Here is a 27,401-nt window from a genome sequence, read left to right as displayed (position 1 = left end):
AGAGGGGGTGATAACGCATTAGTTATTCTTAAACTTTCTTATTTCATTATATTTTGGTCCTTTTCTGTCTTTGTGCAGCGTAATATAATTTGTAATTTTGTATTGTAAATAATACCAATTGCTCCAAGTCGCCTCTCCGATTAACTGAGAACATTTGCACTCTTTTTTGTGAATAAGTGTGATCATTTTGCATTACCAAAAATCCATGATTTGCCGTGTTTATTTTGGTTGCGGCTATCTATTACGATTAGTAATAAAAAGGGTATCTGTGGGTTAGAGTTGTCTACGTTCACTGTTTAACAGTTTTCTCCCTCTTTTTGCGTTCTTAACTTTATAGCTCTGACGTAGCAGGCAATCAAGGTGTCAATTGCCGTGGTTAACACTATTTGCGCAGTATATTATCACTCGCTAATAAATAAATCTTAATCAACCTTGAATTCCTGCAAGCACCGAGTGTCATCTGTACTTTAAGGTTTAGTCGTCATTACACCCTCGTGGTTTGCGGGTTTTGAGCATGTCAGGCAACAAAGCTGAAGAAGTTGAGAGTATTGAAAGTATTCTTAAGGCTCACATTCCAGAAAATGAGTTGTCATTCGTCGAGAGAATACTCTACGGGAAGCCTCTGAAGTTAGTATATGTTTGTTTTTAGTTTTTATCACTCACTCTGTGTAAATGTTTCTCATGCTTGTTATTGCTCTTGCATAGGTCATTGGAATTACCTGCTAAAGCTCTTTCTCTCGCCGAAACTAATAACTTTGAAATAGCTGGGCACAAATTCACGGCTTTGGAAGAAGAATTTAGAACTCCTAGGTTAGTGTTGTTCCGTTATTAATTATAGTTCGGTGCTCATTCTGAGTTGCCCGATGACTTTATTTTTGTGAATTCCTACAGAATCGTCCGAGTCGCCGCTGTGCAGAATAAAATAGTTTTGCCAACCACTGATCCGTTTGAAAAGCAGAGAGATGCAATTCATAGCAAGATAAAGTCAATGGTGGAAGCTGCTTCACTATGTGGTGTGAATATCCTTTGCCTACAAGAAGCTTGGAGTTAGTATGGGTTTTTGTGACATGAGCTTAAAACTGTTCCAAAAATTGGCTCTAAAACGTATAGGTTGACCATGGCCTGCTGATAACACGCTTTTATTTTGAACAGCAATGCCATTTGCCTTTTGCACCAGAGAAAAAAATCCATGGTGTCAGTTTGCAGAATCAGCTGAACATGGCCCAACCACACAATTTATAAAACAGGTCAGTAGAGACATTCATACGTTTAAACTATGTATATCTATTCACTATTGGTCTTGATGATTATCTTCGAAGAAATGGTTTTTAAGCATTTGATGTTTAATGTAATTGTATTGCTGAGTATACCAATCTTTCTGTTTAAGTTTTCCATGGAATTTCTCTATCATTACTTACAATGATAGAGAAATATCATATAAATATTTACTATAGTGGCATATTAAATCTTATTCACAGTTATTCTTTACTAATTTTAGATTTATATATTATTTTTTACTACTGCCTAGCTGTGGCTTAGCCCAGCCTAGTGGGTATTTGGAGTTATCATTTTCTTATTTTCCACAGATCTCCATGCAATAGAGATTGATACAGTGGAGCCTCGATCATCTGTTATTTGATTAACACGTTGTGTACCAGGGTATTTAAATGCCTTTTGATTCCTGTACCAGCAGATTTTTAAATCTCAATCTTAGAACGTGCATAGTAAAAATTCCATAACTTTTTAAAAAATTAATATTTTTAAATGCGACTTTGAATGTAGTACTCAAAAATAATTTCAGCATTTCTTCTTCGTATGATATTCCATGAAACATTTTCCTTTGTGGAGTGGAACACCTCAAGTTGAGCACACATACCTAGTCACTTTCCTAATTTTTCTTGAAGCGCACATCTTCTGGTGTGGTCTGGTGTGATTTTTTCTTCCCCTTTCCAACAATGCGGATAAGATGATGTCTACCAAGGTCTCTCGAGAACTGTTGCGGGTGATCTATTGAAGGGATACGCTCTGTTGGCTTATCTTCGCCGTCCTCGTCCGAGGACGACTCAACTGACTCTTTACTCGAGAGCTCCAGATCTGGAGCAAAATTCCTTTGAAACGACTGCTACTTGAAACGTTTACAGTTTTATAAACCCTAAAAGCATTGAAAAGCGCAATTTATGAGCCACAGTACTACTTTCTTCGACCATTTCATTATTTCTCTCATTATGGAGTAATAGGATAAGTACATATCTGCTCTGTCTACTCCTTTCATACACTCATTGTATTTCAAAATTTATGTGGGTTTTTTGATTCCCGCTCCTGTGACCCTATCCTTTATCTTTGAGTTACCCATGCTAATATCATGTTAATTGTTGTGAATAATGCTAATCATCCTGACTTCCCTTTTGTCTTTCTAAATCATAAGTAACACTTCACCTTTATGAGAGAACGTGCTATGTCCCTTTTTCAAAGTTTTTTCCTCGCTCTTCAACATGACAGAGATTCCCCGATTGGGCCTTATGATTCCACAAACTCTTACTTTATTCTCCAAGAGTAGTTCTGCTATTGTTACGCTATTATAATAATTGTCATCATATATATGATGTCAAAGATTGAGATGTGGCTTTAAAAGAGAAAGGATAGTTTGTTCTAATTTTTTTCCTTTGGCTGAATAACACTTCCCTTCTGACTGACCTTTGACTACACTCTTGTTTGAGCTATTTTCTTCTGGAATTTTGTAGCATCGGTGGCTGAGTGAATGTGTGTGTGACTGTTTCTTGAGTACATGTGTGTACATCTTCCAACAACAATGCACCCTAAGCAGAGTCTCTCCAGCCCTGTAAAGAATCCCTGGTTGTAGACGAAAAAGCCTTTGCTTGGGTCTCTGCAGGCCTCACTAAGGATCTTGCTTTGGTTGCATAGGCTGTGCGTGTTTGTAACTGAGTTTGGCTACTACGGTTGAGAGGCTGGGATTTGGTCCCTGCGGTGAAACTCTTCCTCTTCCCGCACACCAACACAGTGATTAATTTTTGCTAGGTGGACGAGCATACAGAGATATTATATGGTCATTTGAGTTTTTCTTTCTGTATAGCTTTTGCAAAGCTAGCAAATTTGACTGGGGTGGGAGGAAGGGAGATACCACCAGAGAACCACCCATCCTAGTAGCGTATATGCGGGTTACTATTTTCTTACCTTTAAGTGGGAATGGGCAAAAGGACCTCACCTCTGTGCTGTGGTTTGGCTGCCGGCACCTGTTTACCAGAGCTGTATGAAGCTTGGCCATGGCTATTTGTCTCAATTTTTTTTTTTTTTTTTTTGAGAGTGACAAGACCTCCAAAGCTCATCAGATAAAAGATGAAAAAATAAAGTAGAAATATCTGGTGCCCGGTTGCCTACAACTACGAAACCAAATTTTCATGGCAATATTTGGACTTAAACCAGTGAAGTACAGAAATAAAAGACCAAACGATGCATTCCATCAATATTTTATGCCCATAGTTGAAAATGATGAATTGAAACCTAATTTCATATTTCATCTCACCAGCCACCAAACAATTGTTATGCAGGTGTATAAGAAAGTAATGGGAAATTAAAAAAAAAATAATGTAAAAATCTTTGTATAGTTACAAAACTTCAAATTACATTGTTCAATTACATCCATTACATTATGGCACAAAAAGAAATAAGCTAATGAAGTTACAGGACTAATTGTAGGTCAAGCCTCTTCCAATGAAAATTGCATTGGTTGTAAAATTCCAATTTCAAATGCAACTGCCACTAATTAAAGTGTGGATTACATAGTTTTTCTTATTTAATGAAGTGTTGAATGAAGAGTAAATTTTTACTACAGTTCTGGTGTAGATATAAAATTATTTTTACTCATATTCTCTCTTGAAGCTGTGCAAAAATTACAATATGGTTATTGTATCACCAATACTGGAAAGAGATGAAAATCATGGTGAAGTTTTGTGGAACACTGCAGTTTTGATTAACAACAGAGGACATTTTATGGGAAAAACAAGGAAAAACCATATTCCCAGGGTTGGTGATTTCAATGAGTCAACTTATTATGCTGAGGGAAACACTGGCCATAGGGTATTCCAAGTAAGTTTTTAATGCCTATAGTATTTTTTTGATCGTTAATTACTCAAAATAGAAACTTGGTGCTCGTTTTTCAATAATTGTTATTTTCCCACAGACTGATTTTGGTAAGGTTGCTGTTAATATCTGCTATGGAAGGCATCATCCCCAGAACTGGCTTATGTATGGAGTCAATGGTGCTGAAATAGTGTTCAATCCTTCTGCCACTGTGGGAGGTCTTAGGTAAATTTTGACTTAATTCGTTTACAACTGGAGGATGAGGTTAGTGTGGTGGCTAGTGTGTTGCCATGACACCGTGGACCTGGGCTCAGATCTCGGGGTTGGCAGAAAAATTTCAGAGGCTGAGTGCTCTGTGGAGGGCCCTTCAAGCGTAAAAACCATTTTATTTGGGGCATGTCATAGTGCAGGTTAGCACAGAAAACATTTTGGAAATTGCAAAATCTGCGAATTTTAAAATTTATTTTTGAAATTTTGAATTGGAGCAAGGGCTATATTGCCATCTTGCATCCATGCATTTTAGCAATTCATAGCTTTACACGTAGCAATTTTGACTGCGCTTTTGTACGTGCGTCAGATTGTGCAATTATGTGCCCTGTGTAAAATGGCATCAACACTGTATCTGTCAAATGGGACATTAAGCCCTGGTCTTCTTGGGACCTTTTGTTATGAGTAGGCTGATGCTGACTCCAGGTTTCTCTCCACCTTTCTCTCCCTTCCCTTACCTCATGGCACATTTGTCCCAAACCGTCATTTGCCTCCTCCAAATACAGTAAAACCACTATGTAGTGAACATCTTTGCATCATAAACCTTCATACTTCATACCACCCCTAAGGTTCCATTAGATTTACATGTAAATTTATAGGCAAACCTCCTGTGTAGTGAACCTCTTTATCTCATAAAATCTCCACTTATCATACCAAGGAGACACCCCCAAAACTGCCTAACTACCTCTGCAAATTGTACCGAGACAACTAGAGACCATTAATGCAGCCGCGACTTCATATATGGACTGACATTTTCAGCGATTAATGTTTCTCGCTTATTTTTTTCTTTTACACCTTTAATATGATGTAATTTTCACGTTAACCATTAGTAATGGCCATTTTGTTCCATATGATGGTATACCAAACAGTAAATAAGAAAAAAGATATCTATAACTATCCTAATCATTTTAAGTGACTGATGAATTAAGAGAGATTACATAATTTTCTCTCGAATCATGGTAAAAATCACGCGATAGCACTCACTTTGTGTTATCATTAAATAATAAACATATGTTCACTAATGCATGCATGTGCATGTAAACTTATAAATGTATGTATTTAATGGTTTAAAATACAGTAATGCCTTTCATTTCCAAAGGATATGAAAAAATGGTGCTTATCATTAAAACCTCTCCATAGTGAACCTCCATGCATCAAATTGCCCAAATATTGGTCCCCTCCATTACGATACAAAGAGGTTTTACTTTACAGGAGAATCTTAATAAAAATGCATTGATTGATGTGCATGAAAATCATCAGATTCCTAAAATTATAAACATGAACTTAGCTTTTCTATTGCAACTGGGTACCGAATATTCTCCAGGCCCACAAAAGGAGTGAAGTTCCCCTGGAAAGAATTATTTTAACCTATCCATGACTCTCCATGTAGGAAACCCAAGTTTATATAGTAAGTTAAGGCAGTAGATCATAGTCATCATATAAGTCTGGGAAGAATAGTTTACCACCACATTCTGTGTAATCGGTAATCAACATCTTAAGTAACCTTTTGTACACACATACATATTACCTAATTAATGCCTTAGTAACTCCTCTACATAAACATAGCTAGTGGTATGGCTTTCTCGGCTTAATAATTCCCCCCTCACCCCTTAGCCCCCTCCCACAGCTACATGCCCAGGGGCATCTCTGCTCTAACACTTTTTTTTTCAGTACATATATGTATTTACATTTCATAATTTCTGCCTATTACAAATGATAAATTTTACTTTCAGCATTATGCAAATTATGCAAACAATATGTACAGCTGTCTTATTGAATTTTATGGTTTTATGATGTGTGTAAATTGACCACAAAATATCAGTGTAAGCAACCCACATTCCTCCGAAGCACCTTCAAAATTGATTTCTGCCTACGCAAACTTTCTCATTCAACATAAATTTTTACTATTTTCATCTTGTGTGTTTTCAAATTAAATAAATTTTAAATCAGTTTGGGTGAGGAATTAGGATTAGCTTTCTAAGTCTGGAATGCAATAATAAAAAATATATTTTCTATGCAATCAAATGAACTTCATGGATGATATTGAATCTTTTATATGTGATATATTGAACAAAAATAATCAATAAATGTGTATACTTAGTCATTTTCTTAAATTTGATATGGGTCGTCCAAAATTCTCATTAATATTGTAATTTGTGTATGCTTTTCTAGTGAGCCATTGTGGGGTATTGAAGCAAGAAATGCTGCAATTGCCAACAGCTACTTTACAGTGGCCATTAATCGTGTTGGTACTGAAGTCTTCCCCAATGAGTTTACCTCAGGTGATGGAAAACCTGCTCATAAAGATTTTGGTCACTTTTATGGATCCAGCTATATTGCAGCTCCAGATGGAAGTCGTACAAAAGTAGGCATTGCGTGCTATTTGTTGTCTTGAATTCTGCCCCTTCCTACTTTGTACTTTATGGTATGGTGTTTTATTTTTTCAGGGTCTGTCAAGAACCAAAGATGGGCTTTTAATAGCTGAAATGGATTTAAACTTGTGCAGACAGGTTAAAGATCATTGGGGTTTTCAGGTAAGCAGCAAGGAAGTTCCTCCAATTATAAATACTTCGTTTGAAAACACAGATATTTTACATTATGCATAAGAACCCCTTGCTTCTTATATATTTAATTTAGTGTTTTAGTTTTATTTCTTAACGATCGAAAAAAATTGGGTTTACTTTTATTTCCAGATGACTCAACGCCTGGATCTCTATGCATCGTCTCTGACCAAAGCTATTGAATTAGATTACCAGCCTCAAATTATTTACAACAATCCATAAGCCTATGCACTTAAGTGTTATGGTGCTCTTTGCATTTAGGATAGGGATAGGATCAAGGGAAGCAAACAGCCCTTGTGTTTTTTGTTTATAGAGAATATGAAGTACAAAGTTTAACACTCCAAAATGGGATAACCAAGCATTTTACTAACGATTAATGGTGGGTAAGAAATTTAGTCAATTTCTGTCTTAGTTTTTACACAAATTCTAAATTTGTTTCCAATGATCACTGCTTCTCAGTCCTTCAAGTGGTGCCAAAAAACTCAATGAAACTAGATCTTATAGGGGAGTTGGGCTGTTAAAGTAGTGGTCTGGTGATCAAATTTAAGCACATTTGTATTCATCAAAACACTATTCTTCTGGAAGGTCATGTTATTTCCTTTGCCTCTGTGCCATATTCAGGTTCAAATTTTAGCATATGATTCAAGTGTGTAGCATACTTGGGAGTACAAATAGGACCATGATTGTTCCTTCTTGATCCCCTGAGCTCTATAGACAATAATTTAATCATTGGATTATGACTTCAAAATAATTTATTTACTAAAATTAAACTTTTCCTTTCCATCATCTCGTCACTACAAAATCGATAGGCTGGTGTTCAGGGGTGGTAATTTTACAAACAGGGTAATATTATTAATATATTAAGTTCTGTAAATGCATGCATTTATGCACAGGAATCCTAATACATATTAGGATTTAGTCTGCTCTTAAAATGAAAGGTATGTACTTGATCCCAAATTCTGTATTTAGTGTGGTATATGCTAGCTATGCATATTTAAATGTACGATATACAGTGGGCATAGCCCATGATGCCTCTATAAGCTTATGCTAAACCCTAGTCCAGTATATAAAAAAAGAGCTCATTGAACCATCTCCTGAAATGTGATGGCATCTTTAAGGCAACTCTTTGTATTGGGAGCGACCTCTCCAAACAAAGTTACATTGTTCAGGAGATGATTATCATTCTTTAAGTTGGATTTACGCTGGCAATTTTGTTGATGCAAGATACTGGAAAAGAATCCAGTGGGGAAGCTTAAGTAATGTAATGGAGCTTAAAGCCCTGAAAGAATTTGCTTACCACATGAATATATATTTGATTGAGTATTATTACAATGAAATGTTAATAATATTTAATCACTTCTCGGAAAAATATTCTATTTCTTTAGTCTTCGAATCAGTCTCTCCTTCCATCTCATTCTCTCTGGGTCATTCACCATGGCTTGCAGACAATATGATAGAGAACCATTCAGTCCGTGTGTGGATACACTCTAGAGGCTGGGCTCGTTAGACTTTTATGCCCTGACCTCAAGAGGGGGAAGAAGGGAAAAGGAAGGTGCCTCCACAATTAAGGAGCCTGATGAAGCCTTTGGGATAGGGATGGAAAAGAGAGAATGAAAGAGATGAAGAATCCTATGCCCTCGTAAGGTTAACATGGGCTACCACTAGTAAAATCAGATTTATTGTTCCCAAAGAACTGGAACATCATTGTAATAGTGAAGAATCCAAAGATTTTTCTCTGGATAATCACTATGGAGACTAGTCTCTTGGCACTCAATAGTCACATTTAGTAACTTTTAAGATCACTATAGCAGATGGGTGTTAGCACTTGTTGTAGCAGCGCCCAGACTCCCAAGTCTTCAAAACACTTCAATGCTGTGTTGAATGAAAATTTTAACTAAGTGACATTTTGCCTCGCTCTGTCAGAAATGTAGTGGATTATTTAGCTTGTATGCATAATCAATGATTTTCTTAAATTATTTTGATGATTCTCAATTTCTTAGATTACCCTTAAACTCTGCTCAAAAAAACTTAAAAATTGGAAGAATTTAAGTTGACTGCGAGTGTTTTGAAATTAGTGGCTATGGGACACTGTTCAATTTCAGCATTTAGCACAATAAGGTCGCCAATGAAATCCAGCTTTATATTATAATGTGGAATATAAATGGCAATGACTTACTCTAGCCCCTGCACTGCGTGAGTCCCCCAATCTGCATGATCCCTCTGGTATCTAATTTATCTTCCATTATAATGACTATTTATAGATGCCTTATAATGCTACATATTGATGATATGCTTCTGCCAAAAATGACTTATTGATGTTGTGATACTGCCAAAAATATTTTTTGAGGAAAAAGTTTTGTATATTTTTTCATTAATCTAGGGCCCCTAACCTTCCTTGAGCTTGATGGCCCCCATCCCTCTCCCCAAAAATGTGATGACCATTACCCTCTAAAGTTTAAAAAATATCTTTAACCTGGATGCATCCTGCATTCCCATACTCAGTATTATCATTTTTGTGGTAATGTTGTTAAACGTTTTGCACACTGACTGCTGCATATACCCAAAATTTTATTGCTACCTGGATATCTTGCACTTGGGTACTCTCCCTCGCCATAAGGATCGCTAAGGGGTTTAACTGATACCAGATCAGTCCTCGTGGCATGGGTTGCCTCCTGCTCGGGGGATCTCTTCTGCACTGGCTGGCAGTTTAAACTGTGAACTCCCGCAGCCAAAGGGTTAATTTGTGGCACTATTTTTTAATCCTGTTAATTTGGGTGCCTTTCTCTGTCAGTTCTCACTGATATTTTTAATTAACAGATTTATTTTATTAATTTAATTGTGGTATCTCAAAAAATGTATTGTAATGAGTCAAACTTACAGCATTGCTCTCTGTGCCACGAAGTCTGCCACTCTGAAATCCTCAGGAGCCATTGAAATTTTTACGGATCGTAAACCTTTCGGGATAATTAAAATTGTTTTATAGCTTAATAAAAAAATCATAAAATATGAATGAAGATTGACACCTTCTAATTATAGTAGCCAAGAGAAATATGTATACATACATGAAAATTTTTGGGAGGGAGTTAGTAGTCTGTTCTTAGGGGTGATTTGGCCATCAGGTTTTGGTGGAATTTGTTGGGGAGGGGAGCCATTTAACTTGAGGAGGTGGGCACTCGGGTAGATTAGCAGGAAGAAACATGAATCCAAAAAGAATGGTTGACTGTTCCTATATTTTTACATACTCTCTCATATAAAATACCTCATGTTTGCTAGTTGTAATCAATATTTAAATTAAGGATTAAATTGAAGCTCTGCTTCAATGCTACTTTTGACGAGTTTTCTAAAATGGTTTTGATATTCCTGTTAAGATCTGATTATTGATCATTTGAAAGCCCACCGTGCTATCTGCCATAGTTTGTATGAATCCATTTATGTATTAATTGAAAAATTAAATCAATTGTAAACTTTCATTTTGTGACACTGTGCCTGTGTATGCTTTTTATGTGGGCTTTCCTGAATCAAGTAAAACCAACAGGGCCAGATTTAAGAACAGACTAAATATGCAGGCTCATGAGTCTGGAGCCTGCAGAGACCCAAGGGTGGTAGCCACCTCCAACTTGGGGGTGGGGGCCTGCCACAGGTTGAATTTAGGCACCTACAGATTCTAAATCTGGCCTTCTAAAGCAATTGTATTTTGTGTCACATGCAAGGTTACTGAATTAGAAAGGAAAATGTGGATACTACTGAAAATATATTAATGAGAATTCAAATGCTGATTATGTAACAGATTACAGTAAAATATATTTAATAAATCTCAATATAACAACATGATTTGGAATGCACTTTTGCATATTGTATTCACTGCTGTTCACAATTCTTCTACAAAACAGCTTTATAAAATATGAATGATGTTAATGATCACTGAAATATATATTTAACCGTAAAAAATTATGAGTTTTATTTACAAATGATGTTTAAAATTGTAAAAGGGATTACTTAAGTATAAATTAAAATCGTACAGAATAAGACCGGTTGAGTATTTTAGAAGCTTAACAACTTCATAGGAGAATTGAAATGATGTCACCTCAGAATAAAAAATTCTTCGCGACAACATGTAGGCATAATGTAATAAGAGTCAGAAAACTTAAACATTAGTGGTAAATACTAAAGTTAACCCACTGACTGTACGCAGAAAGCATCTTTTAACATTATTTCACTACGTATGACTGCCTCCAGTAGGCTAGCGTAGAGTATTTAAAATGTGCAGCTAAAATCTTCCCTGCTGTCTCACCAAATAAAGATGAAACTGGGCACATATCAGGTTTCAAAAACAGGTACTAGGTAACTAGTGGTTATAGCCCTATTTACCATGTTAAATCCTATTGATTTCATCACAAAATATCACTACAGTCAATCACTGCACTGATGTTTAACATACTTTACTTTAAGAAAAAACAACATAGGAGCAAAATTCATTTTGGCACAAGAAGCAAGTAGGATCTTTCCTCATGTCCTTTTCCTCATACCTGCACCATTCCCCACGCCTAATATCACAGATTCTTGACTCATCTTGACTCGAGGCTTTCTGCTTGTCCAGTATCAACACTGGCATTGTCAGAATTCTCTGTAACATGGCCTTCATCTTCATCTTCACTCCTACCATCAACTTTTCTGGTTGACATAACACTTTGAGCAGCTAGCCAAGCTGAGAAAAGGATCAGAGTGAATCCTTGCAGACCAGCCAATAAGAAGAAATAGTAATCAAGATGCCCAGTAAAATGTGTTGTATCATCATGGATCCAAACAGGAGCAAGAGCAGAGACCAAGGCTGTACCAAGAAAAGAGCCCACACCTTCCATTGCAGAAAACAATCCCATGACTACACCCTGAAGAGACCGCGGTGCCGCTGAATATGAAAACTCCAATCCTATAAAAGAATACATGAAAAAATAATATAATTGTAATAGAAATTATGTAAAGCATTTTAAGACAACAAAACCTAGATAAATAGGTAGGTATGAGAAAAATACAATAAAGAGGGGCCATGTTCTACTCAGTAGGTCTCATAATAGTGAAGATTAAGTCAAGAATGTAAAAAAATTGAAGGTACTGAAATGAATTCAATAAATTCCAACAATGGCATCAATGCTTAAGAATGGATCATACCAATATACATACTAAGATGATTAAGTCAAGCTTCATCCATGAATATCTTTAATAGCCGTAAATTATAATATTACATTTGCATGTACGCACATACACAAACCAGGTTTATGGTACTCATAAAAGTACAGCACACTCCTGATTATCCGGGCTAATAATGGGGAGATATGGCACAAATAATCGGAAAACACTGATAACCCAAACTTTCACTTTAACGTCTAGTAACGTTCATAATTTATGTAAAACAAACAATATATTATTATTTATGCAGTTATTCTGTTATTTTAGAGTGCTTCTCGGACTCATTAAGAGCAATATAATATGGCTCAATATGAGCTGTATTCGGTGGTTTGGGAACAAACCAAAATTTAAAAAAAATAAAATTTCAGCATTGAATTGTGGTTTATAATGATATTTTGACGGAATGCAGAGTCTTTTTCCGTAATGAAGATGTCATCGCTCGCAATTTTCGAAACGGAAGGGAAAAACATGTGGCAAACAAAAAATGGAGAGGTTTCTCATTTTATATATAATTATGTGAAATATACTCAACTAAGATAATAAATTATTAATACAATTTAACAATATATGTCAGCTAGCTTGCTAGAAAGTCACACTTGGATGCAAAAAAAATGGTTGCTTAAGTTACAGCTAGAAATATTTTTTTTATTAATGCCATTTAAAATTATTATTATTTTTTATTAATTAGAAATATTTTTATTAATGAAAAGAAGCAATAAAATAGAACACGATGGAAAAAATTATGTGGGAGAGCCGAAACTAACACTCATCAGAAATAGACTCCCAAGAATTTTATACTTTGAAAAATGCTATTGAAAACATGAAATTATAAATGAACCATTATAGATTAACATAAATATTTAAATCATAAAGAATAAATTCACTAGCTCTACAAGTAGATTTCATTTGCATTCAAGGGAAAGGTTGATGGCCCCGTGATCATCACTGAATATTGGCATTGATGCTATGATGCACGAGGCTGTGTGGTTCAGAAGCCTTTGAAGGTACACTTTAAATTATTTATTATTTTTTTATTATTATTTAAATTATATATTATCAATCTCTTAGGAAAGTTCATGCTATACGTCTGTCGTGTTTTGCCTTAAAATTTTCCACGGCTGCAATTCCATTGCAATAGTCCTACGAGAGCTTTTAAACAAAATTGTTCATGAGTAGGACAAGCATCGTAGGACAACAGCGTATGCGAGGAGAGGGACAGAACTCTTTCTACTCCCTCTTATGGGACGTTGCATTCAAGAAAGCATTGACTTCAAATTTCAGATTCAATTTCTTCGACAAATTTGGATCCGGAGTATTTATAAGGTGAAGGGCATTATCCGTGGATATTTGGGTACGAGGTATCCGATCCGACCATTCATAGTAAGCATCATGAGCGTAAGACTACAAGTGAATACCTACATATCTCCACGCGCCATACATATCGTGTAAATTTAGCTGAAAAAATGCCGTGTAAATTTTTAGTATTGAAAGAGGAAATTTTGATAACAGTCGAAAGTCCAGGCATATGTCCGTAACACTGCACTATAGGATTTTAGCTTCGATGCTCAAAATAGGGGTGCATCTCTTACACGTGCTTGTATGGTCAATTATTTTCTTATCCAAAATATCAACAATCTGAATCACAGAAGAAGAAAATCGAAATTAGAATTAAATTCCCTGCATAATACAACACACATAATCAGTGAGATATTTATGTATCTTGGAAAACATAGGAACCTTTTTATCATTGCGTGATATCCTTCAGTAGTTTGGTAGTTTGTCCTCTACGTTGAAATCTCATGCTCTAGGGAAAGTAAACCTTGGTTCTTTGCTTCTGTAGCACAAGCACTGAGATCCTTTGGTACTCACTAGTAAAAGCTGACTAATTTGCTCGGTAAAATCGTGAAAGGAATGTTTTTCAATCAATTGGGAATGAGCATTAGTGGAAATCCCCGTGCGAGCCACCTCGTAGAAATCACCCGTATCGAAGAGAAGTGATCCTCAAAATGGAAAAATAGCAATAAGCGGCATTTCTACAAACGAACAGCAATGCTTTGAGTACCAAACTTCTTAAACGCTAGATAAAAATCGTAGGCAAGATAGTGCCCGCCACCACTCTTGAGCCCTTTCCAATGTTTGAGGTGATGGGAGCTATGGAAGACCTAGGAGAGTGTGGTTAGCAAAATGCAGGTGCATTGTGGTAAGATATGGAAATTCAAGTGATCTGCGGTGCTGTCCTCCACACCATTCGTAATTCATACTTGGCCAACCACCATTCGCAAGCACCTAAAGCCAGGAGGAATCAACGATTCAACCTATGAGAAGGAAAGAAAACAAGGAGCTGGAATGAGAGAGTCCACTACATACGTAGGGAAAATGAGTCCTGACATCAGTGGTCCTTCTAACAATCAACAAAGTGTTGAAGGGCCGTCGTGAGTTGCAATAACTTGCCCTGAATTTTTCCTACCTCTGCATATGGGATTTTTTTTTGGAAGAGACTTTGTCTGGAGAATGCTCGTAAGAATCCCTGCTACCACGTGTCACTCTTTCTCCCCACACACCCCCATATTTCTTATATCGAACGACGTTGGTCATAAACTCTGAGCTATCCTGTTTTGTGGTTATTACCAATTCCACAGAAACAGTGGGACTAATTTTTTGAGTCACTGTATTGTGCTAGTTCATTTTACTATGATTACTTGTACCTCAACTTTTTTGAATGGAGTTAACAAAATCAAAACCAAACCAATAAATTTCCCAATTGTATGCTTAGGTGAAGCCATTGGTGTAAAGGGCATTTATAGGAGATGACGTGTGGTCTTAAGTGCATTTATAGGACATGTGATTTTGAGGTGAAGCCGTGTGTGTGTGGGAAGTGAGTGTTATAGGTTATGATGTTGAATCATAAATTTTGGAGTTCATTACATGTTATCCAAGAAATCTTAATATTGTCATTGATTCAAAGGCCAACACCTTTAATTTCCCATCCTACGAGCACATGACTTAGGACGTTAATACGATTATCGAGGAACTCAGGTCAACACTATCCATGCCCTTCTGATTCAATTAAAGGCCTGATTCCAGGGGCATCGACTTTTATTCGACGGCCCGGTCACTTTAAGCCGTGGTGGCTGATTAACAAACTTAGTTGTGGGTATGGGAATCCGGATCATTCATCCTATAATGATCCAGGGGGGAATCCAGGAAAATAAACCATGTATGGGGAAGACCATTTGGTACGAGAGGAATTGTATCCACAATGAATCCCTTTATTATTTTGTAAGAATGTAAAGGAAGATTAATATAATAAACAATAATTAACCTAAATGAATTATCATATATATGTACTTAAATTTTCTCATCCATAAAAATTATTTGTTGCTTGACAGCATGATGTGACTTACAATTAGTAATAAAACTTATAGCTGGAAGGTGACGCACGTGCGATGACATAAAAATGAGGTATAGAGAGGAAAGTAAGCTAGAGTAAAGGCAAGGTTTCAAAATTTATTTCAAAAGAAAAAGGAAAGGAAGTTTGAAATATCCCTAAATATATATCTATTTTGAAAGTTTCAAAATGTAGTAGGGCATTTTGGTTTTTGCGCAGCTTTTTCTTATAATATTTTTATATAAAGGAATGCTGGGAGAATATTTATGCCAACAGTATTTAATTTTTAATAAAACTGACTATACATAAAAATATATTATAACTTATAAAAAAATTTTAACTAAAGGTTAAAATAATAGAGTCGGTTAGTCCTAAGACGTGAGATAATACCACAGAATTTCCGAAAGCACATCCAAGTTACATCCACCATCACCTGAAGATAGTGCATGAATAACAAGCATGATTATAAAGCATTTTTTCCTGAACAGAAGAAACTATTGGGAATAATAAATAATTAAACTTACCAGCAACTCCAGCAAAGACTTCAGCCGTTCCTACAAGGCAATACTGAGGGACTTGCCAAAGGAGAGAAATATCACTTGCATTGTAAGTGGAATTCCCAATGGTTTGAACAACTTGATGACCGGCAGCCCATCTTCTAAGAGAAAAATACTCCAGAAGACCAGCACTTGAACCTGCGGCCACACTGAATCCCATTCCAATTGCTGTAAGAATTTGAAGGAAGGTCAATATAATAAACAATAATTAACCTAAATGAATTATCAGAACAATTAATTAAGAAATAAGACTTAAAACATGAGTTTGTCTTTGAATAACTACCAATGAGATAATTAATTAACATGGTTAATTAGTGAACCTAAATGCAAAGAAGGGATTTGAATTAAGGTATGGTGCTTAATTGATGTATGAATTTAGGTTCTAAATGTTGATGAATGTACAGAAGCGGACAAAAAAATGTACCACCTTCCAGTGGAAAAAGGTGGACCTTATCTCGAAAAGATGCAACTAAGGAAGTGCAACTCTGCACACATTCCATGGTGCATTCCTATGGAGCAATACATGACCCTTCTCCGGACAGTGAACAGCTGATGATGAACAAGTGGCAAGGATGAAGGCAAAATAATATACCTTCGGGTTTTCCTTTTGTGTTTCAGTTACAATGGTTTTGTATAGCCCTCCTTATATGTGAAATCTCGTAAAGCTCTACAAAGAACATCCACCAAAAAACCAAAATAAACACCATCCGACGAGGATAATTATAATAATAATGATTAGCAGCTATGCTGCATATTTTAAACAGTAGAAATTAAAGTGGAGGTGGTCAGATTTCTCAGGTCCCACCCCGCCTTGGAGCCTGTTGTCATAGACCATTCAAGCAAAGGGATTAAACGACCTCAGAAGTTGGCGACCAGCTAACCATCACCAACCAGAAAAAATAATAAGAGGAATTGAAAATCAGAATATTATTCTTACTATAAAATGTTTATTCATTCCTAGTTAGAGAAAAAATTGAAAATGTCTTGGATTTGTGATTCAGTGACCAATAGAAATTTCAGTCTGCTGATATTTTCTGCAAAATGCATGCAATATAACCTGAATCCAATACTTTCCCGACATTTTCTTAGAAAAAAAGATAATTTTTATTTACAATCTTCAAACTTCATTAGCATCATAAACATACATACCACAACCTGTCAGGTTGGTGGTGACCATGTGTTGCGTGACCCCCAAATATCATTAACCAGATAAACAATATGGAGGAAATGGAAGGCAGAAAATTATTCTTACAACAAAGTATACCACCATTTCTAGTACTACAAAAATGGAAACTTTCTCTAGGTTCATCTAGTGAGTCAGTCAGTCATAAGTCAGTCAGTTTCTGAAGGATGAAATTTTATGCTCAGCTCATACGATGTTTAGAAATTTTCTTAACATCCACATCTACATAATACCCTGCGAGCCACCTCTAGGGTGTTTGGCAGGGGGTGATCAATCACCAGCATGCAGCATGCATTTGGACTCCCACATGCACACCACACCATCCAAAAAACGTCCCGTGTACTAACAAACTATACATACTACTATAAGCTGTTAGAAATAATAATTGAATTCAGAAACATGCATTAATTTTTACATAGGTGAAAGATCGTTTTCATCCCACCTAGTTAGCATCATAAATATAGACCTATCAATGGAAGCTCACCAATGAAGTGATGCTCTTATGCATAATTTACTACAAGCAACAATCCAAAATACAGTGGAACCCTGCTCTATCGATTCCACATTGATCGTTTTCTAACATTTATCGTTCGCCGTTCCTGGTCCCAAATAAATTACCACATAAACAATGTAATTTTTTCCTGCATCTATTGTTCCCTGAAGTATCGTTTTCCTGCAATGATCGTTTGAAGATCGCAGTCCTGATGTATAACTTTCCCACATCTATTGTTTGACGAAAATGAGACAAAATAGATACATGTCATTCATGGCTAATAACGACAGGCACATAGTTTGAATCTTCCGCAGGAGATGTAACTAATATCGGGAGAAGCTCAATGCCGTGGGATAGTATCATTAGCACATTTCCCAAGATCTGCTATCCCTTGGTCCTCATCCTCCATTCAGCATTCGCCTCCCCCCCTCAGATGCTTCCCTCTTCTCCAACATCAAACGAAAGATTCCATCTCGTGCAGAGATCTTATTATGAAGACCTTAGCTTCGAAAGAAAATATCAAGTTACATGAGAACAATAGAAACGTGTTTCATGCCTGTCCCATTCTCGCCCGCTGAACTTCTGGAGGTCAACTGCTGCATGAATCACCTATTAGCCCAAAAGGTGCCTATAACAATGAATTACTGCAATTGCTATTATACTTTTATTAGAGTGAAATTATAGTAATGTGCAATTTTAAAAAAATGAGACCAAATAAGACATATTTCTAATGTTGTTTAAGCATTTTAACCAAGGAAATAGTTAGAAAAATACGATGGTGATTTCATGGTGAAACTTGATATCCTCGCAGCTGACCTTCTCAGCAGTCGATGCAGCATTTTTCCCGAAAACAGTATATCAGGTTATTATTAGTTGTTCTGTAAATAGAAGTGTTTTTTAGTTGTCGTAACTGCCACCGGAGGGCATAGTTTTATTTTGATGTTCAATTTGTGTGTGTGTGTGTGTGTGTGTTTTTATTATTATTAGTATTCACGCATTAACATTGTTCACGCTTTACACACTTCCTCAATTACATGAAAAATATATTTATTAGATAGGAACATTTAAAATATTTGACTATTTTGGGCCTTTGTGATCAAAAACAATCACTGCACCGGTGAAAACGGTTGTTTTGGGCATAACATGCACATTGCTCTCGTAAATACGTGCACTGGAAATGGCGTTCGATGGATAAGATTTTTGCTTCAGACAGGAATCCATAATGGCGGTGTAAATGCCGAGTGAAGTGCAAACATTTTTTAGCGAGGTGGCGTGTTCCTTAAGGATATTTGTAAGAGATACATATTAGTCAAATCAACAATATGACCTAAGTGTCTCGATAAAGTATTACATAGTATTCCTGTAATTAGCTAAAATCTTGTTTGAATCCTTTAACCAATATCATAATTACTCGCAAAAATCCTGTGTTGCCTGGGACATAGGCAACCTAGCCTAACATTTCCCCATTGATTGTTTTCCCGCATTCTTAGTTTTTTTCGTCCATCCCCTTGAAAAACAACAGATCGAGGTTCCACTGTACATAATGTACTGCAGTTGTAGAATCTATATTATAATTGTGTTTAAGGAGAACACAGTAGAGAGTTATGACAGGTGATTTCATTTTCATTTTGTAGTTTCAAACTCCTAAACACCCTCCCCCCGGCTCTTTAGGGCCTAAAGAAATGTAGTAGGTAGCATGCCACTGCAAGACGACAGAATCATTCATTCTTTCCTTATTTATTCTTACCTATTCTTGCAAGTAAGGTAATACGTATTCCATATCCATCTAAAGCAGGATAAATAACCGTATTCATAATAGGGATTAAAGCCAATATGAAAGCTTGATCAAACAATGTGAGCCATGACGTTGGTATCTGAAACAAGAAATCCATTAATTAGACATTATCAGGATTGTATAGTCTACAATGAAAGTAGCCATCAACGATTCCACAAGAAAAATCATTTTTAAACTTAAAAATAAAGTAGATACAATAGACTCTCGTTAAAATGAACAACATTATTACAAAGTCCTCGTTATTTCAAAATAAATCAATGGTCCCAACGAAAAGACACATCTAATCTATATCTAATCTAATCTATAGTAAAAGAAAGGTTATTACGAAATTACGAACTTCAGTCCCGGTCCCGGCGGTTCCACAAATAAGAAATGGCATTTAGGTGGATATACACTACGCTATGTTATAATAATTATGCTACATTTAAGTTCTCCTTGTGTACTGTTCTCAAGAATGTCGATTATGGTTCTTTCTTCAGTAGGATATACTTCAGTATGCACACAACATCATAAGCTTCATTCCTGTGGAATCATGCTGACCCACTCATTACCGCTCCTAAATTGGATGTACAGTTTGTCCTCTTCCTACGAACATTCGATTCACGAACTTGTAGACACACTAATATTCGAAAAATTCAAGCGTGCCCAAAATTTCAAGTTTGGTGCCTTCCAAGTTGGCCGATGCGACACGGTATGGCGTGGAGTAACTCGCACTTAGGGCTTAATCCAGGGACGCCGACTTACAAAAAATATTGGGGGGGCCCATACCGAGGATCTCGCCCCGGGAAATTTTATAAGTAGTGAGTTTTAAGTTTTTTAAGCATTTTAGAAGAGTCGTATGATCAACATTAGAACCCTTATAACTCGAATCTCGATATCTGGACACTCCGGGGAAATTCGACAAGCCTGACACATTTTTTTCCTCACACGGATAACGATTTTTTGAGGGGGCTTGGGCCCCCTCAAGCCCCATGGAGTCGGCGCCACTGGCTTAATCTGAACAAAGTATAATTTAATCCATAATAATGTGAAGTCAGGAACTGTTCAGTTTTTCGCCCATCCTTTCTTCCTACGAAAAGCAATTTTTTTCAGCTCCGGCTGTGTCACACACCCAGCTTGTTCAGTTAGTCACAATCATGAGTTTACGCACAATTGTAATGCAGTGCTGCATTCTGTAGGATAATCGCAGTCCTCAATGACTTGCATAGGTTTATCATCTTATGAGCAAGGTCTCAAGGAATGCATCTTATTCATACATCGAGGACTTATTGTATTCGGGAAGATATCAAACCACGAGTACGTAATACCGCATTCTTATTTTGAGAAAATGAAATGAATGTGCTTGTTTTTATATTTGTGGGTAATTTAATCGCATATGTTATACCCTTGATTCTGAAGCAATTTCACAGTGTTACTGAAAGTACAGGAGATTGAAGAGAAGAAATTTTGACAAATCATGTTTTTTCTTCGACGATTCCTAAAAGAAACATTCATACGAACTTCATCATTACAAACCTATGGTTTTTCGGTCGCGCTAACTTCATAATAACAAGAGTCTACTGTAAAGCACAATTTGACAAGAGCACCACCAAAACCAACAGATATTAAGTCCTTTAGGCCTCTTCCAACACTCAAGACGCATATAAGGAACTTAAAACTTGACAAAGTTTATTTTTGCATTACATAGTTAAAAAGAGGCTTGTGATTGCCATAGAACTTGAAATTAACTGCAACTGAGTAAGCCATCACATTATTGAAATCCTTATGATGCATTTATTCCTTAAATAATAGGGTAGTTTCCTTCATCAAAGAAAACGAAAGGTACATATTGATCGCGATTCGTTACCCACCATTAGTGTATTCATTATTTACAAATTATTAGGTTTTAGATATCCCAGTTTAGACAAATGTTAATGGTCAATTTTAACCTAATTTGAAAAAGACTAGATTGGCGCCCATGCGATGCCACTCCACGTGTCGTCACAGGGACCTAGATGCTATACAAGTAGTCAGGAGTTTTACATCGTCTGAGATTACCAATGCATGCATAAGGCACAGAGCTCAGGGAAACTTTCTTAATGATCACCTATTAAAACTGGCTATGGTCAGAAAGTTTCCTTCGTTTGATAAAGTATTAATAATCCTTATTTAAGCCAAGCGCTACCTGTTAGCAGGGCACTCTGCTACCTGCTAGTGGCCTGCATCGAAGCAGCACACATATCCTTTCCCCAAGGTCACCTCACATCGCAGCAGCAGGAACCAGAATGACATCTCACAGGCTTTTCCCGGCATTCATACTTGGCCGTCACGCTTTTGTGCGCTTGAAATTTTTCACTTTTCATTTAATCCCGAAAAATAGATGTCGTCATTTAAAAATCTAAAAGCGTGAAATGCGTACTCCAGGAGTAATAATCTATCAATTTAGGCAATAAAAAATAATAGGAAACCACCCTATTTCACATATTCTTGACATTAAAGATGAAGACTCACCCTAAAGGAATTATTTTTCACTATGTCCACATTCAGATGAACCCCTTGAGCTTGAAACCCAGTTTCAATCTGAAATCATATAGAAAAATACATAATCATATCATCATGAAGAATTATTAAAATAAAAAGTCAAATACGTAGCACAAAAAAGACCTTATTGATGGGAATGAGGATAGTAGGCGAGCTTAGGATACATTAGTCAGGGTGCAAATAATATATGGTAGTGTTTCAGTATTCCTGCCTTCAACAGTGCTTAACATTGAGAGAACACACTTTGGTTTTGCATGCACTCCTCTAGTGTGGTCAAGTTTTAAATATCTCCTCCGTCCTAGGTCTGCTGCTATTGAAATTAAATTGAAACCGTCCAATGATCAAATGGAAGATGAAAAAATATATCACCTACAAGGAGCTGCAAGCCCTGGTCTTCCTGTTGAGAGGTAATGATGCTAGCCAAGACACCAACACACCTCGTCGGAATATCTGCTATTATTCAATTTTGTGAGGCATGTTAAACACATCGCATGAAAAATAATTAGTCACAGCCAAACAAAGGTTCATTCAATGAATCCACTAGAGCCATTCCATGTCCGTTCATCCAGGTATGACACCCTTCACCTCGGATTTTGATGAAACTTGGCAATTTTCATCCTTCCATGGAGGAATGAAACAGTGTAAAATATTTCTTGGCAACTCTACTAGTTTTATTTTCACGATCATTTAAAATTTGAGTGAAACTGCAGTTTTTCAATGAATGCCTTCTCCAGAGGTGCTTGTACCTCCAGAGGGAAATAATTTGTCTCAGCCATACTTTTCACAAAGGGCAACAAATAACAGGCAGTTGATACTCTCTGCCATAGCTGAGCATAAATGGACAAGCCCCACGGACTATATATAATTCGTGAAGACCTAGCTAATACCTGAAGAGCAGAGATATTATCCGGGGATAATATGCGAGGCCGAAGAGATCACAACATTAAGAGATCATCATTAAGAAAGAAAACAACTTCAATAGGGAAGATGGCTATTCCCTCGCCAAGGCATGGAAACCAGAAGAGAGGCAATCGCTAACACCCAATCAGGAGCTAGGGCTTTTAGCAGCAGCCAATGCCATATACAGCTAGGAAAAGAGGGAGAAAAGTTGCTGCATCCATACTACAATGACCAGAAGAAGCTGAATACAGCAGTGGTAAAACTGACGTCCTGAAGAAATAAGGACCAATGCAGAATAAAGCGGGGAAGATGAACATATCTCAACATACGGTCATTTTTTTTCTTCATTAACAACCAAAGAACTGACCATTATATCTCTTAGTGTTTGCCAAACAATCAAATCTTACTTGGAAAAAAACCAGCCAGTATGGCAGCAAGCAGGTAAACAGGATAACTATTGCTCCAAGCCTCTTAACATCTTCAACAGCAGAGTCATGATGGCTGCCACCATACCGAATTTTTGCATAATCAAGCCATGATGGAGAAGCTCTTGGTTGGGTACGAGATCTCCTTTGGCGGGGAAAAGCAAATATTGGTGAACTAGAAAATAGAAAAAAAAACAAAACAGGTCACAACGACATCACTAAATGTTCACATGTTTTGCTGCACCTATTCATGTTTTTCATACAAACAGCTATTAAGAATATCTCATTTTACACTTCTTCAAGCTGCTCATTAACTTCACCTTTCTTTCCACTCCAATATTATAATTTCAACCACTATGTACCTTCATCTTAAAAAGGTATCACAAATCCGTTACAAAGCATATAGGTAGTATGAATTTAGGATGAAATAAACCAGTTGGTTTCCAATTTCTTTTTTACTTCAACTTCATATTAGATATTACCCTTTTTTAATTTTCTGTCATTAGCAGAAGTTTCTGAGTCAATGATCACCAATGTAGTTGAATCATTTCCAAGATACTTGAGCAAGTAAGAACAGGGGTCCCCATAACCATTGCCAATCTCTCATATCCATATTTTCCTCAAAATTATATGTATATATTGCTATTCAAGTTATTAGCCCTTGAATTCTTTAGCCCTTATTCTATTAGCCCTTGAATTATTATTAATCCAACTGGCTTGATTTTGCTGACATTCTTATATACATCACAAAGCAGTAACCCTTCTCCCTCCAATCCTCTACTCCTACTTGCCAAATTCGTCCTCCCACCCCAGTGAGGACCCAAGCCACTACATGCTAACCACCTTGTAGAGACATTCATAAAACTCCTTCTAACTAAACTCACTGATCACAATTTCCTACAGTCCCTGACTCCACCAAAAAATCTCTCGCGCAATGAATGGTTAGCATTGAAAAATCTTTCCACCAATAATGACATCATTATTGCTTCTACCAACAAAGGGTCAACCACGATCATTCTAGATAGAAATGAATATGTGGCTGAAGGGTCGAGGCAATTATAGGACACCACCTCCAATTCCCTCCTCCCGTGTGACCCCAACCCCAAATTTTGACTGGAAATCCACTTCCTCAAAGAATTCGGTGGCCTTACACCCTCAGACATCAACTTATTGTCTCCTGCCGATTTCAAAACGCCACAGTTTTACCTTCTCCCTAAAATTCATAAACCCGGCAACCCTGGCCAACCTATCGTTCCCAGCCACAATTCACCGACTGAAAGAATGTCCGCACTAGTAGACTACTATCTTCAGTCTATTATCACCTCCTTGCCTTCTTTCATTAAAGACTCTTACCACTTTCTTGACATTCTTCATTTTACCCACATTCCCAGCAAGAGCGACATTCTTATGGCAACAATGGATGTTGCATCCCTCTACACATCTATCCCCCACGAAGAAGGCCTCGACTCTCTTGAATATTTCCTTTCGCGGAGACCAACACCGCATTCCCCATCCACCAGCTTCATGACCCGACCGACCGAGCTTATCTTAACCAAGAATGCCTTTCAGTTTGAATACAAAACCTATTTGCAATGCTGAGGAGTGCCGATAGGCACAAGAATGGCACCATCATATGCCAATATTTTCATGGGTCATCTTAAAACAACGTTCCTCAATACCCAATCACTAAAGCCCATTCTCTGGATGTGCTTCACTGATAATATATCCCTACTTTGGACCCATGGGTGTGATACAATTAATTCCCTCATTGCCACCCTTAACTCTTCTTTCTCAGTCTCCTTCACATGTTCAATTTCTGCCTCCTCTCTCACCTTCCTTGACATAAACATACTTTAAGATAGGTAACAAAAATTCAACACCTTTATCCACAAAAAGCCCACCAATCACAAGCAATAATGCCTCAGAGATGTGTTGGAGACCAATTTCTGCTACGTGGGAGGATCCACTCCATTTAAAATAATGGAAAGCAATCATGTACTAAATATGTACACATATAAATGCCATATATACCTGCAAGAGATATTTTAAAATACTAATAAAATTTACACTAATTTATTTTTTCATAAATTACAGCCATTCATAATAAATTGAGTAATTTTCAAGAGGACGAAGAAACAAGTCACTCCCTTTAAAATCTTTAATGTTGGAGATGCTGGAAAATTTTAAAGATATTTTTGGTTTAATAGTGTTAGTTTTAAAATATTAGTCGGCAACCACATGATTAGACAAAAAGCTGGGAGTGGAATATTATTGAGATGTGAATTTCACGAGCAATTATAGCTCAGGGAAGTTTCAGATGTTTTTATAGCTATAAACTGTACAATAAGTAAAACTCAGTTTCATTTAAAGACCTAGTGTATGTATAGATATTATTATTTCTTTGCAGGCACTTAACAAGAATGTCCGATATATTTTCATGACTCATCTAACCCACATCATTTACTCATGATCCACACACTATCTTTTCGATAAGATCACAAAAGAATTAATATTTGATGCCATAGAAATCCGACAGTACTTGGACGGTCAGGTGTGAACACAAGTTGGAAATGGAGATAAGAACAGATAAGAGCATGGCACATGCACAGTTGCCATTCAGTGAGCTCTTACATAAGAGCTAGTGCTCAGAAGCAAGACAAGAGACAACATCTGAGACAAAAAATCAGGGAATGGCTCTCAGAGAGATTTATCCAAGAACACATTTCAATAGTAAAACATGGGTAAATAGGAGTAATACAGATTGTTTAGGAAAACTCAGAGTAATTTTGTTTGCCACATGTACGTGGTACATTTAAGAGTTATTACTTAAGTGTAATTAAGGAGAAATGGAATGGAATTATGAAAGACAACTCACCTTTGAATTGAGCGCCTTTGGCGAAAACGACCCGCAATTCCTTCGAAAATAATTCTGACGATGTTTGTGAGCAAAGATCCAGTTGGACGGTGAATAAGATAGTATGGACGGGCAAGGCAAAAGCAGACAAGGGCAATAAACAAGCAAATTGTGGCACTCAAGAAGGCCCAGAAGAAGCCATTTGACAGTTCTTGCTCAACGAAAGAAAGTGCACCAACACCAATGACGCTTCCAACATTTATACACCAGTAGTACCAATTAAAAAACTTTCTCATTGATTCAGGACCTCCATGCCTAACCTGCAAATAAAATGGAAAATATATTTCATAAGTTAATTTACTCAATAACATTACAAAGTCACAAAATCACAATGAGTACCTGTTCAGCTCCAAATGGAGGGATGTTAGCTTTCACGATACCAACTCCAAGTCCTACAATGAACACTATAACATACACATGCACCACGCAAGGCGTAGGAGTATCATTAAATTCTGATAAATTGCAACCGATAAAAGAGAGGGAATGCTTCGACAAGGCCGTTAGCAAAGCAAAGCCAAATATATACGACACAAAACCGATGAATATTGTCCAGAACCGGCCTAAAAGGGCATCGGAGAGCCATCCACCTATCAATGCAGAGAAGTAAGACCAGCCCACAAGAACTAGAACTGCTGTCATCGCCTCGGTGGCCCCCCATGAACTATAGTTCGGAGTTCCTTTGATGAGATACACAAACAAATTGGTGACTAAAGCATAAAAGGCTAACCTCTCCAAAGTTAGAGTCAACAGGATAACACCACCAGCAATACGACTTCGTTTTGGATCCCATGGTAGGGGACCTGACTGAGGATTCAGTAACAGAGGAGTAGACTCTGATCCCATTTTTAAAGAGACTCTGCGATCATGTCAGAGAAATGTATAGTGTTCCACAAATATCCAATACGGTAAATCGTACGGATGGACACCACTACAAACAATAATGTAATTTTTCACCTAAATAACCAAGAAATCGATGTGACAACATCAGCAAGTTAATCGAAATCACTAAATGGTAGAATGACACTTCCGAAAGACGTTGTTGATTCACCCACCACGGTACTACGGGAGCAAAATATAGAACGCGGATATGTTAACTTCATTTGTTTAACAGATGAT

The 27,401-nt window shown here is 36.9% G+C and overlaps 2 protein-coding genes across 2 annotated transcripts; one reads left to right on the top strand and one right to left on the bottom strand.

The window, feature by feature from the left end:
* Positions 1-47: 47 nt before the first annotated feature.
* Positions 48-10,396, top strand: LOC124155972 (beta-ureidopropionase). Its single transcript, XM_046530218.1, has 9 exons — positions 48-627; positions 706-810; positions 892-1,046; positions 1,153-1,247; positions 3,898-4,104; positions 4,199-4,323; positions 6,538-6,730; positions 6,813-6,899; positions 7,059-10,396. Exons 1-9 carry the CDS (start codon positions 515-517, stop codon positions 7,146-7,148), a joined length of 1,170 nt encoding a protein of 389 aa, XP_046386174.1. The 5' UTR covers positions 48-514; the 3' UTR covers positions 7,149-10,396.
* A 306-nt stretch (positions 10,397-10,702) lies between these two features.
* On the bottom strand, positions 10,703-27,337 carry LOC124155970 (solute carrier family 15 member 4-like). Its single transcript, XM_046530212.1, has 7 exons — positions 26,625-27,337; positions 26,247-26,545; positions 23,354-23,546; positions 22,017-22,085; positions 19,479-19,605; positions 16,023-16,223; positions 10,703-11,853 (listed from the first exon to the last, which is right to left on the bottom strand). The coding sequence occupies exons 1-7, from the start codon at positions 27,126-27,128 to the stop codon at positions 11,492-11,494; spliced, it is 1,755 nt and encodes a 584-aa protein (XP_046386168.1). The 5' UTR covers positions 27,129-27,337; the 3' UTR covers positions 10,703-11,491.
* Positions 27,338-27,401: the final 64 nt, after the last annotated feature.

The sequence above is a fragment of the Ischnura elegans genome, chromosome 3 (genome assembly GCF_921293095.1).
Source record: "Ischnura elegans chromosome 3, ioIscEleg1.1, whole genome shotgun sequence".
Taxonomy (NCBI): domain Eukaryota; kingdom Metazoa; phylum Arthropoda; class Insecta; order Odonata; family Coenagrionidae; genus Ischnura; species Ischnura elegans.
The sequence above is the reverse complement of the archived record's forward strand: the minus strand, read 5'-3'. Positions and strand labels throughout refer to the sequence as shown.